This window comes from Hippopotamus amphibius, chromosome 17 (assembly GCF_030028045.1).
Source record: "Hippopotamus amphibius kiboko isolate mHipAmp2 chromosome 17, mHipAmp2.hap2, whole genome shotgun sequence".
Classification (NCBI taxonomy): domain Eukaryota; kingdom Metazoa; phylum Chordata; class Mammalia; order Artiodactyla; family Hippopotamidae; genus Hippopotamus; species Hippopotamus amphibius.
In genome coordinates, this window is record NC_080202.1 from 6,663,079 (window position 1) to 6,675,771 (window position 12,693).

Genomic DNA, 12,693 nt, shown 5'->3' on the forward strand with positions numbered 1-12,693 from the left:
TCGTGAGGGTCCCTCCAAAAGGAACTTTGTTTTTTGTCAAAGCTAATTCAAATTACTTTGAGATCAACAAAAGTTTCAGAATACAGGAGATCTCTGTAGAGGTAGCAGAGTTGGGAGCCCCTGAGTTTGGGGCTCATCCTGCCTCTTGGGTCCCTAAGGATGGAAGGGACCAACCTTGGCATCGCTGATGGCCCTTGTTGACATGACTCATCCAAGTCCCTGGTCCTTTTGGCTTCTCACATGTCCCTCTGTCATCTCCTAGGTCCTCTCAGAGTGGAAACAAAAACTGGATGAGAGTCAAGCTGAGTTGGAAGCTGCTCAGAAAGAGTCCAGGTCGCTTAGTTCTGAAATCTTCAAGATGCGCAATGCCTACGAGGAGGTGGTGGATCAGTTAGAGACACTGAGACGGGAGAACAAAAATCTGCAAGGTGAGTTCTCCCCATCACAGGGATGTGACAGCCCCCGGCTCTCTCCCCAACACAGGAGTGTGATAGTTTCCCTCTTCTTCCAGCTACCCCTCCCCCATTTGGCCACAGCCTCCTCCTTCCCACTGTCTCACAAACTCCTTACACCTATTCAGTTTACCCCGAGATCCACACTCTCCCAATGTAAGGCATAGTTACAGCCAAGCCCTGTTCTCGAGAACAGAGGGCTCACCAGGCTGCTAAGCTCCCTGCTCTGCTAGAGCACAGATCTTCCATGGATTCTGTCTCTATGTGGCTTTGTGTCCTTGATCCTGTCTCTAGAGCCTTAGGATCTCAGATCCCTGACCTACAAAATTAGACCAGACCCGTATCCCCCTAGAGCCCCTTCTATTTCTGAGACTATGATTCTGTGTGTTTTCTCCACAATTTTCTCCCGTGGTCCTCTCCGTGACCATTCTGTATACTGTGTGAAGGTTTAGGGTCATATACGTGTTCTGTTGCTCCTCCCCCTGCATCTTCAGGTGAGGCCACACACCTGTGTCTTGCGACACCTCCCCCAAAAGGTTTTGCTGTATTTGTTCTCTCCTATATGCATGTCATAAATAATCACCAATCCCCAAATTGCCTGGCAAATGCCGGTGTTATCAGACACAGCCTGTGAAAACAGCCTAAATCAAGCCTGTCCTTTGCAGAAGAGATTTCTGACTTAACCATGCAGATTGCGGAAATGAGCAAGAATCTTCAGGAAGTGGAGAAGACCAAGAAGCAAGTGGAGCAAGAAAAGTCAGACCTCCAGGCTGCCCTAGAAGAGGTGGAGGCAAGTGTCTGGGGTGTGAAGGAGGAGGGCAGGGCACCGAGGAAGGGGAACTAGACCACCCGCCAGGGCCTTTCCTGCCAGGAGGCACTGGGGCTCCATTGGAAGAATCCAGCCTCCCTCCCGCCACCGTCCCGGGGGAGGGGCGCGGGGTGGGGGTTGTAGGGGAACAAGTCACTCTCTGCTGCCTGTCTGCTGGGCATCCTCTAGTCCATCGTATTTCCCCTATTGAATAAATAAACTTGTTCATTATGTCCTCAACGTCTTCCTCTCAGAAAGCAAGAACTCAATCACCAAACAGCCTGAGAGCCAGCTCAGAATCCCTTAGGTTTAAGAGAGGGTGATACACAGTCATCTTGGCTGTTGGGAATTCCATGTGGTCCAAAGAGTACACTGTCCTGATGTAACCATCCGTTGTGGCCAGTGCGGGGCAGATGGTTAAGATGTGTCTAGGGAAATTTGCACAATGTAGGATAACAGGAGAGCAATTTCTCTGTCTTTATCTTTTTAGAGAAGAGGTTGGCTCCTGATTTATGGTCACTATTTAAAAAGACACAGTAATCAAATTTTTACTTATTCAAAACAGATGCTCTGTGCTCCCAGAAACACATAAGGTTGTTAATAACAAAGTTTCAGTTCTGGTTTCATTACTAGTAACAATTTAGGAGCAAATTGTTTGACATCTTTGAGTATGTTTCTATTTATTTGTAAAACGAGCCTAATAATACTCACTTTATCATAATGGGGATGAAAGACCTCATTCAAGAAGGTGGCTGCCCCCAGCACTCCCAAATCTCTCCTTTACTTGTATCAGGGTTCCTTGGAGCATGAAGAGAGCAAGCTTTTGCGTGTCCAGATAGAGCTAAACCAGGTGAAATCCGAGCTTGACCGCAAGATCTCTGAGAAAGATGAAGAAATCGAGCAGCTGAAAAGAAACAGCCAGCGGGCAGCAGAGGCCACGCAGAGCACGCTGGACGCTGAGATCCGCAGCCGGAATGATGCTGTGAGGCTGAAGAAGAAGATGGAGGGAGACCTCAATGAGATGGAGATTCAGCTGGGCCACTCCAACTGCCAGGTGGCAGAGACCCAGAAACACCTGCGCTCAGTCCAGAGCCAGCTCAAGGTGAGTGCTCAGCCCCTGGCGGACCTGGTGGGACCTCAGCCCGCCCTGGGCTCTGCCCTCACCCCTGGTTTCCTGCGAAGGACTCCCAGCTGCACCTGGACGATGCCCTGAGGAGCAATGAGGACCTCAAGGAGCAGCTGGCCGTTGTGGAGCGCAGGAATGGCCTCCTGATGGAGGAGCTGGAGGAGATGAAGGTGGCCCTGGAGCAGACGGAGCGGACCCGCAAGCTGTCAGAGCAGGAGCTGCTGGATGCCAGTGACCGCGTGCAGCTCCTTCACTCCCAGGCATGTCCAACCTGGCGCCACTCAGGGTCCACCCTGGGGGCAGGCAGCACTCAGGCTCAGTGGAAAGGAGTTCCCACTTCTCCTCCCAAGCTAGTGGTGGTCAAGACCAACTTTCATTAGGCTTAGTTCTTGGAATAACTTTGTCTCTAGATGGATGGATTAGTGAGCTTTCTTTTATCTAAAGATAAAAGATCATGGGGAAATCAGAGCAAGAAATGATGCATTATTGCATAAAGGGGCTGGAAAAGGCTTCAGAGAGGCTGTAATATTTAAGCCACAAGCTTAGATGTTAGGATTGTCTTTTGAAATAATTACTTTTAGGAAAATTAAAAAATTCCTCTTTTTATTTTTTATTTTTATTTTTTGGCCACACCGTGTGGCACGTGGGATCTTAATTCCTCAACCAGGGATTGAATTCGCACCCCCTGCAGTGGAACCATGAAGCCCTAATCACTGGCCCACCGGGGAATTCCCCCCAAAATTCTTGCTTTAAAAACTATTTTTGAAATTAGCCAAAAAATAGAAAAATGCCAACCATATTGTTAGCATTTTGGGAATCTTCTGTTCTAGGCTCTTTTTTCTGTACATAAATATGAGATTTTTTGTAAATGTGATCGATACTTTTGCAACCTTTTTTTCATTCAGTGTGTCATGAACATATTTCTATATTTTAAAATAGTTTTCTATGATAAAGTTTTTTTTAATTTGTGTTTTGGCTGCATAGGGTCTGTTGCTGTGCACGGGCTTTTCTCTGGTTGTGGGGAGCAGGGGCTACTCTTTGTTGTGGTGCACAGGCTTCTCATTGTGGTGGCTTCTCTTCTTGCAGAGCACAGGCTCTAGGCTCGTGAGCTTCAGTAGTTGTGGCATTTGGCTCAGTAGCTGTGGCACATGGGCTTAGTTGCTCCGCATCATGTGGGATCTTCCCAGACAAGGGATTGAACCCATATCCCCTGCATTGGCAGGTGGATTCTTAACCATTGCACCACCAGGGAAGTCCCAATAAAGTTTTTTAATGGCAGAAAAGTAATCCATTTTAGTTATGTATTATGGCACTTTTATTTAATCAGTCTTCTATGGTTGGATATTTTTAGACTGTTCCCAATAAAAATTTTTATGATTAGAAGATTGCTATGACAAACTTCTTCATGACTAAATTTTCACATACATCCGTGATTACTATTTCCTTATGATTCTTAAAAGTAAATAAATTCCTGGAAGTACAGTTTCATGGTCAGAACAGTAAAGACGTTTATAATATGTTGTAAATTGCTGTCTAACAAAGTTGTCCCAGTTTTTATACCCATTGGAAAAATATGTGAGAGCACTGGGCTATTATTTTTTTTAATCTTTACCAGTTTTATGGTTGAAAAAATGCCTCATTTTAAAAATTCTTATTTCTTTGCTTACTAATGAGATGGAACATTTTGCCATATTTGTTGGCTATTTGTATTTCTTCTGGTGTATCTCAGCTATTTGCACCTTTGCCCTTTTTTTCTTAATGATTTATCTTGTTTACATATCAAGGAAGGAAATATTTTTTCAGTAATGCACATTGCAGATGTCTTCTCGTTTCTCATCACCCTTACATCTCTATGTATAATGTTTTGATCATGAGAATTATTTTTCATTTCACATAGTTATGTCAACCATTTCCTTGTTCCAACACCTTTAATTAAATAATCTATCCTTCCTTAAATATTTGAACGTCTACATTTATCATTTACTCAATTCTTTTATGTACAATTTTTGGGTCTGTTCTGGGACTTTTTGTCCTATCAAGAATGAAAGTCTTTTTCATTTTTTTTCACCCATGTGAAAAATAAGAAACGGAACATTCTCGAGATTGACTTCCTTTCCCGCCCAACTCTCTCCCTTCCAAATGTTAAGTGTCCAAATGTAGCCTGAACCTCTTATCTAATTTTTCTTGTAGAACACGAGCCTGATAAATACCAAGAAAAAACTGGAAGCTGACATAGCCCAGTGCCAGATGGAGGTGGAGAACTCTATCCAGGAGTCCAAAAATGCGGAGGAGAAGGCCAAGAAGGCCATCACAGATGTGAGCTCTGTTCTTTCTTATCAGAGATGCTGTCTGGAGATAAGAACGGGGCTTCTAAGCCAGGGCCTGGCAAGTAGATTTCCTCTCCTCACCCCTGCAGTCAGTAAGTGGTGGCTTCCTGGAGAGACAGAGGGAGATGGAGCCTCAGCAGAGGCAAAGCGGGAGGGGAGTCGTGCAGAAGCAGTGATGGCTGCAGGAGGGAGGAGAGCATCAGCACGCCCAGTACCAGCCTGGCAGCATCCTCTGTGCACCTGAGTAGGAGGGTGGGTGACCCACTGATGCTTCCTGTGAACTTAACCAGGCTGCCATGATGGCCGAGGAGCTGAAGAAGGAGCAGGACACCAGCGCCCACCTGGAGAGGATGAAGAAGAACCTGGAACAGATGGTGAAGGACCTGCAGCACCGCCTGGACGAGGCTGAGCAGCTGGCCCTGAAGGGTGGGAAGAAGCAGATCCAGAAGCTGGAGAACCGGGTAGGGTGGCCGGAGAGGACTCTCACTCCCAAAGTGACACCAGGATGGCCGCCTCTGGCAGAACCACAGTCTGGAAACTTAGGTGGCAGGAAAGTGGGCACTGAGTCGACTGCAGGTTCAGTTTGAGGACCACTTGTGAAACTCCCTATGAGCTAAATGTCCACCCTACTTCTCCCTCTCTGGTCCCTACCCCCCAAGACACACAAACCCACTTTGGAATGTATATCCCTCGATAGCTGTAGTGTAATGACGTTTCAAATGTTCACATCTGTTTTTATACAGATTCACATCTACATAAATGGAGGGGAGGACATACTTTACAATCATAAGAGTACACATTTTGGTGTAATTTACCTTTTGGATCAAGCTGCACTGATAAACAATGGCCCATCCTACGTAAAACCTGCAGTCTCCCTTCACCTCCCATGCCCAGGTCTTATTCCCTTCCCAGATTTCCTGATGTTGAAACACAACTCGCAGTTCTGCTGTCTTTCTCAGGCCATCCTAAATGCAGGGCTACTGGTGCTTCTCCCAAGCTAACTCTGCCAGGAAAGTACAATCCATACTCAGGACAGTCCTGCTTTTTCTTTATCTGGGAGCCTATTTTGTAGTTTTCAGTTTCTTTGCTAGTGGTCCCCTTTGTTTCCTATACCCCTTGTTTTTCCCTTTAGACCCAGATGGTTTGTTTTGTTTTTGTTTGTTTGTTTGTTTGTTTTATTGGAAAATAATTGCTTTACACTCTTGTACCAGTTTTTGAGGTACACCAAAGTCAATCAGCTGTATTTAGGGGGATATTCGTTTTTTTAAAACGGGCTGCATCACCAGTTTGCAGTTTCGAGAAGGGCTCCTTGGCGGAGGATGTTAAACTGTCTCTGTTGTCCCCGGGAGAAGGGATGGGAAAGAGGATGAAGAGGAGGCAAAGAGAAGGAAACAACTTCTTCCAGCAGGAAAGACCCAAACACATTCTTCATGCCACCCTCCCAAGGATGTGGTCACCAGCACTTGTACACTTTAAATGTGAAACGATTTTTTGGCTAAAAACTACAAGGCCGTAGACACATGAGTAACAAAAGTAAACACCAGGGAAGTCAGAGCTCCCCCCAAAATTCTTTAAATGCTTATTTTTAATTATTCCCAGTCCTCTTCTATTAAAACAAACTTGGGCTTGTCCTTCACATGGACCCCTCCCTGGAGGAAGGAATTAGATCCCATGCCACCCTCTTTGATACTTTGATTCCTGGGTTGGCAGGGAACCCTCCACCAGCCTCCCCCTGGCATGGTGAGGCACCTTGACTGTCCTCCCGTCTCCAGCTCCCCAGTTATCTTAGTTCCATGAACCTTACAGAGGCCGAGAGAGAATTCCCAGGGAAGCAAATGTTTTATAGAACATGATGGAAGACAGCTTCCCAGGGCCGGCGGGTGGTGTCTTTTCTGGAACAGTGCCCAGAGTTGCCTGTTCCACTGGTAGATTTCAAGGTTGATCTACCGAGTCTGCAGGCCCAGAGACGTCCTCTCTGTGGCCCCTGGGATTCCCAGTGACTGGCTGCCACCCCCACCTCTGGGCTCTCTCTGGATTGAGGAATCGGGCCACAGGTGGTGACCTGCATTCTCAGTGGCTGTCCTGCCCCCTTCACGACTTCAGGAAAGGCAGGCACAGCTATGATATCTACAGTACCTGTGTAGTGCTATATCAGTAAAAAATACTTTCACACTTTGTCCCACTCGATCCCCACATTCGAGGCAGTTTGGGCAGGAATTATCTCCATTTCAAACACACAGAAACTAATAGTGACGATAACTGACTTGCTTTGGACCAATCAGCTGAACCCAGGGCGTAAACACACCTTTGACTCTCTCTGGCCCAAGTTCTATCCATGACCCCTGCCACCTTCCTTGATCAGGAATCCGGGCCCCCACGACAGCCCTCACCGAGCTGCATGGCCCCGGAGGCGGGGTCATTTCTGCAAAGCCCAGTCCACTAGCCAAGCTGTGTGCACCTGGGGCTGCTTCTGCCCAAAGAGGGCGTCTTGTCGTCATTTGCACAAATGGCATGGACTAGTGGTGGCCTTGGGAATAAAATGTGTTCCTGAGCCCTAGGAGGAGACACCATTGCAAAAATATAATCAGAGGATCTTGAGTTCACTCTAAAACAACCAGCACATGAGCAGGTGAGAAAAGTCCAGGAGACGTGACTCTGCGTTCTCTTCTGGGTGCAGGTGCAGGAGTTAGAAAGCGAGCTGGACGCTGAGCAGAAGAGGGGAGCCGAGGCTCTGAAGGGTGCCCACAGATATGAACGAAAGGTCAAGGAAATGACTTACCAGGTAGGCAGTGACGCTCCTGAATGCCCGGATCAGACTGGGCAGAAGCAGCGGGGGAGGGGGCCTGGGGCCGCGGCTGGGACGGACGCTGTGTTTGCAGGCGGAGGAGGACCGCAAGAGCATCCTCAGGCTCCGGGACCTGGTGGACAAGCTGCAGGTCAAAGTGAGGGCTTACAAGAGGCAGGCCGAGAAGGCGGTGAGTGTGGGCTCCCGGCTCCCCTGGCCCGGAGAGGGAGCCCATCCCTGCTCACAGGGTCCACGGCAGCTGAGGCCTGAGTTTTCAGGTGCAGGCTACAAACACAAGCTCAGGACGCCTCTCGCCCTCCCCCTCCCCTTCCCCCGGGGCATCTTGCCTCAGCAGTCCTGGCCCCACCCCTCCACCCCTTCACTCTGCCTCAGCCCACCTGGCTTTAGCCCACCCACCCTGACTCACTCAGAACTCCCTGTCCCTGTGAGCGGACTTCAAGCACCTGGTCCTAATTCACATCCTCCCATCTCACCCTGGCCGAGGTCCCCGCCACCTCCATCCTTCCCCGGCCTCCCTAGCTCCCATCCTCCAGGTCACCCTTTTCCATCTGCCCTTGAGCAAACAGGTAAAAGCAACAGGAAGGGAATGGTTTGGGCTGAAACCAGCATTTCCCAAATGTCTTCTGGGGACACTAGGTCTGAAGGATGTCAAGTGCAGGAAGCTGGGGTGGCCGGTGGAGGAGGGGTGGGGCATTTTATAGAAAAGAAATCATTTGGGAAACTCTGGGTTACACAAAGTTGGACGGACTGCCTTACTTCAAGGATTTCTCAGATTTGGCAGGTAATATAAGATGGACTCCATAGTGGAGAGGCGTTCTAGACTGTAGCATTTCCCACCCTTGATGGACCTTGGCATCTTTCTATTGCACGCAAAGCATCCCACAGGGCTAGTGGGAGCCTGCCCTAGATAAACGACTAGGGATGTGGCTTCTCTCCCTGCCCTTTTACTCTCCGCCCAAGAGCCTGGTGCTTCCATCCTGACCCCTGGTTAAGTGGGGGAGAAGGGCAGGGGGGAGGATTAGTACAGTTACAGCAGGACTGGCCAGGCTGGAGGGGGCCCAGGAGGCCACCTTCCTCAGAAAGCCTTGGATGGCCTTCAGATAGACCCACACAATGGCGTGGCCACAGGCAGACAGTGCTGGGAGCAGGCACCGGGCGGGGGGCCTGGACCATTGGTCTCTGACACCTCCACGCGCCTTGGGAGACTCGGGTGTCCTCTGAAGAGCTCCAGGCGGGGTGGGGCAGGTGGCAGGGAGGAGGGGTGTAGGGGAACTGGGGGCACCCTGGGGGTCAGCAGACCCACAAGGTGACCAGGCAGTGCACACGGTTAGGAGCTGGGGGCATCGTCCTCACCGCTGCACAGCTCAGCTTTCCCTCCTCTGCCAGCAGGGAGTTGGGGTCCCAAGCTCTCCTGGTTCCCCAGTTCCCCAGTTCCCCAGAGGCCGTCAGGGACCGGGGCCCTCAGCGCCAGCGTGAGGGGCTTCCTCAGCCTCTTGTCCCCTCCGTCTTCCGTTCAGGAGGAGCAGGCCAACACGCAGCTGTCCAGGTGCCGGAGGGTCCAGCACGAGCTGGAGGAGGCTGAGGAACGGGCAGACATCGCCGAGTCCCAGGTCAACAAGCTGCGGGCCAAGAGCCGAGATGTGGGGGCCCAGGTGAGAGCAGACTTCCTCCCCAGCTGCCTCGAGATCCAGGACCAAGCAGCACCCAGCAGAGCTTGGAGGGTGCCTGTCAGTGCATCTCCCCTGCTGCTGGTTGTGCATTCACAGATGCCACTGCTTTAGCCTGGACCCCGGTGGTTCCAGGCTCACAGGGGGAGGAGCAGTGAGGGACCAGGGGCCACACACCCTATCATCCCCGCCCCTCCTGTTGCAAGAGGCGCTGCCCAAGAAGCCCCTGTTTTTTGGGGGGGATCCACCCCAACTCCAGGGGCTCGGCTGGTTTGTTTTTACAACGCGCAAAGGGAGATAAAGCCTTGCTTTAATATTTTTCTGAGGCTCCAGCCTTTCCAGCTGCCCCCACTTGAAGACGATGCCCAGACTCACCTTTGGTTTGACTCATTTCCTGTGTACAATTCTTTTTCTCCCCCAGAAGACAGAAGAATGAGCCCCTCCCGACGCCCGTTGCCATGGGACACCTTGGGAGAGCGGAGGGAAGGTGTTGTGAGAAATAAACTCTCCTGACTACTCAGATCGCAGGCTCTGCTGTGTTTATCATCACGATCCGTTCCTCCTCCGTGGGGTGGTCCTCACATTCTTGCCAGGTCTATTGTGTAAACTGTAAAGAAAGTAAGGGATGGCCCCGGGTAGGAAAGGTGGAAATCTAACCCATGGCAAGATATAGCACCAGCTCCCCAGCAGTTAAAAATAACAACCCTTTCAGATAACTACAGCCCATTTTCTGCCTAGGAACTCATAATTCTTTCCAACTCAGTTCCCCTAAATTTACAGACAGGGAAACTGGACCCAGATAGATTAAGTACTCAGAATGTAGTTGTCCAGGGCAGGGGAGCCTAGACCCCCAAGATCCCAGACCCACCCCCCCAGACAGGGCTCTTTCCACCAAGCAGCTCTGCTTTTCCATCCCGTCACCCCCAGGGGCTGTGTCTCCACTCCTCTCAGCCCACCCACAGCTCCCAGAACATCTTTGGAGGTAACAGGTGTTTCTGAAGCTGGGATTCATTCCTGGGAGGACAGATGCTCTGGGGAAGACTGCCTAGCGGCTGGTCTATCCTGCAAGCCCTGCTCCTCCTTCCCGTCCCTCCTCTCCAGGCACATGGATCCTCCCCCACGGTGCTCAGGCCAAGGGTGAAGGGAGCAGCTAGTTCTAGGGTCACTCCCAGATCCCAACCAGACCCCGCTGATCCTGATTATGCTGGTTCGTTTACCCTGAAAGGGTAGGAACGCCACAGGAGGCACAAGGACAGGATCAGGAGCCAAGATTAAATCTGAACCTTGGTCTGACCACTTAGTAGCAAGAGCTGTGTGGCCTGGGTTGGCCACATATGTGGTCTGAACCTGCATTGCCTCAACGGTCAGACTGACCCATGTGGTCAGGGGCAAGGACTTAGGGTTCCAACAAACCTACATGGAATCCCAATATTATCACATACCAACTTGGCCTTGAACAACTTAAGATTAACTCTCTGGACTTCAATTTCCTTATTCTGTAAGGCAGAGACAATAACAAAAATCACAGCTTCCCTGGAACAGATGAGGGGTTGGGGTGATGGCAGGGGGGCAGGGTGTCTGGCTTACTATGTACTAAGCACTGAGATATACTGTCCTCTAACATCTCAGATCATCCCTTCTCTCTGGCCTCTAGATCCTCCCTTCCATCTCATCACCAGCCCACCTCTCGTGCCTTTGACACAGTGGCTTTGGAAGTTAACGATGGTTGGCAGCAGTGGTGGTGGCAGGAAATGATTCTGAGGTCATGTGACATCACCATCATCACCATCCTCCTCCTCATCACCACCACCATCACCATCACCACCCTCCTCCTCCTCACCATCATCACCACTATCACCATCCTCCTCCTCATCACCATCACCACCACCATCACCATTCTCCTCCTCCTCACCACCACCATCACCATCCTCCTCCTCCTCACCATCATCACCACCACCATCCTCCTCCTCATCACCATCATCACCATCATCACCATCCTCCTCCTCATCACCATCATCACCACCAGCATCACCATCCTCCTCCTCATCACCATCATCACCATCCTCCTCCTCATCACCATCATCACCACCACCATCACCATCCTCCTCCTCATCACCATCATCACCACCAGCATCACCATCCTCCTCCTCATCACCATCATCACCACCACCATCACCACCCTCCTCCTCCTCACCATCATCACCACCATCACCATCCTCCTCCTCACCATCATCACCACCAGCATCACCATCCTCCTCCTCATCACCATCATCACCACCACCATCACCAACCTCCTCCTCATCACCATCATCACCATACACATCCATGGCTAAACATCAGGACTGAGAGTCCATTAAAAATGATCTCTTCAATCTCCTCAATTTTACAGGCAAGGAAACCGAGGCCATTCTCAAAGTCTTACACTCCCGCCACCCCACTGCATCGCCCTCCCAATTAGAGTGATAATACAACTTCAAATACGCAGAACCATTTTGTATGATACTGAGTATTCACGGGCCTCTTTTCCATCCCTGGCCTCCCAACACGCCCATTGGGAGGTCAGGCAGGTAGGAATGCCCTCATTTTCTAGCAGTGCTGCAGGTGGGCTGTGTCTTTCCCAATGCTGAGAGGGAGCTGAGCTGGCAGCTCTTCAGACTCGCAGTACAGCACAGAACCTCCCACGGTGGGCTTTCCCTCTGTGAGGTGTGCGCTGTTGTGGTGAGAGCCCTGGGGGCCGACCTGCTCCCGGGCAGGGTCCCAGTCCCACCCCAACACTCATAGCTGTGTGATTTGGGACAAGTTACTTAATGACTTTAAGCCTCAGCTTCCACACATATCAAATGGGATGTAACAATGTACTGTAGAGGGTTATTCTGAGAAGTAACCAAGAATAAGTAAGAAAGGCCCTTGGTCTGGAGCCGAACACATAGTTAGCACTCTGGTAGCCTGTCATCGTGGTGGGCAGAGGTGACACATGGCCTCAAGGAGTAGGTGGAGTGTAAGACGGAGGTCCCGACGGGGCTGAGGCTTTGGCTGTGTCTCTAAATGTCTTCCTCTGGTTTGAGAAGCTAACACACCATGCAGTTGGGGGTCATCAAAAAAATTTCCTGTGGAATCAGTCCTTTCTGACACCCCAACAAAAGCAGATCTGAATTCCATCTGCTCAAACAGTTCCCAGTTCACCTGGAGCTGCCTGGCATCTCTGCACTTACCCGGTCCCCCACCTCCCCACCCTGGGTCCCCAGATCTCCAGCACATCATACTTTCCAGAAGGGCTTGGGCAAGTCAGAGAATGTCTCTGAGCCTCAACATGAGGCAGGAAGTCCTGGAACGTCCCACCTCACACAGAGTCATTGAAAGATTCCTACATGATGCCGTGCAAGAGATTTCCCCAGCAACGCAATACTGCCCAAATTGGAGATGTTTTACTAACAAGAATGATAAGAGTGGTATTGTTATTGCTATTCTTACTATTATTAGTAGTGGTATCATTCAGCAGTGAAACCT

General features: G+C 50.3%; 1 protein-coding gene across 1 annotated transcript in view; it reads left to right on the forward strand.

The window, feature by feature from the left end:
- The window catches only part of LOC130840325 (myosin-13), a 49,373-nt gene extending 40,073 nt beyond the window's left edge, over positions 1-9,300 (forward strand). The window contains exons 30-38 of the mRNA XM_057715735.1: positions 263-428; positions 1,118-1,242; positions 2,054-2,362; positions 2,443-2,646; positions 4,577-4,702; positions 5,004-5,174; positions 7,391-7,495; positions 7,593-7,688; positions 9,037-9,300. Of these exons, the coding sequence (XP_057571718.1) occupies positions 263-428; positions 1,118-1,242; positions 2,054-2,362; positions 2,443-2,646; positions 4,577-4,702; positions 5,004-5,174; positions 7,391-7,495; positions 7,593-7,688; positions 9,037-9,300 (1,566 nt within the window). The remainder of the gene's footprint in view (positions 1-262; positions 429-1,117; positions 1,243-2,053; positions 2,363-2,442; positions 2,647-4,576; positions 4,703-5,003; positions 5,175-7,390; positions 7,496-7,592; positions 7,689-9,036) is intronic.
- The last annotated feature ends 3,393 nt before the right edge of the window (positions 9,301-12,693 follow it).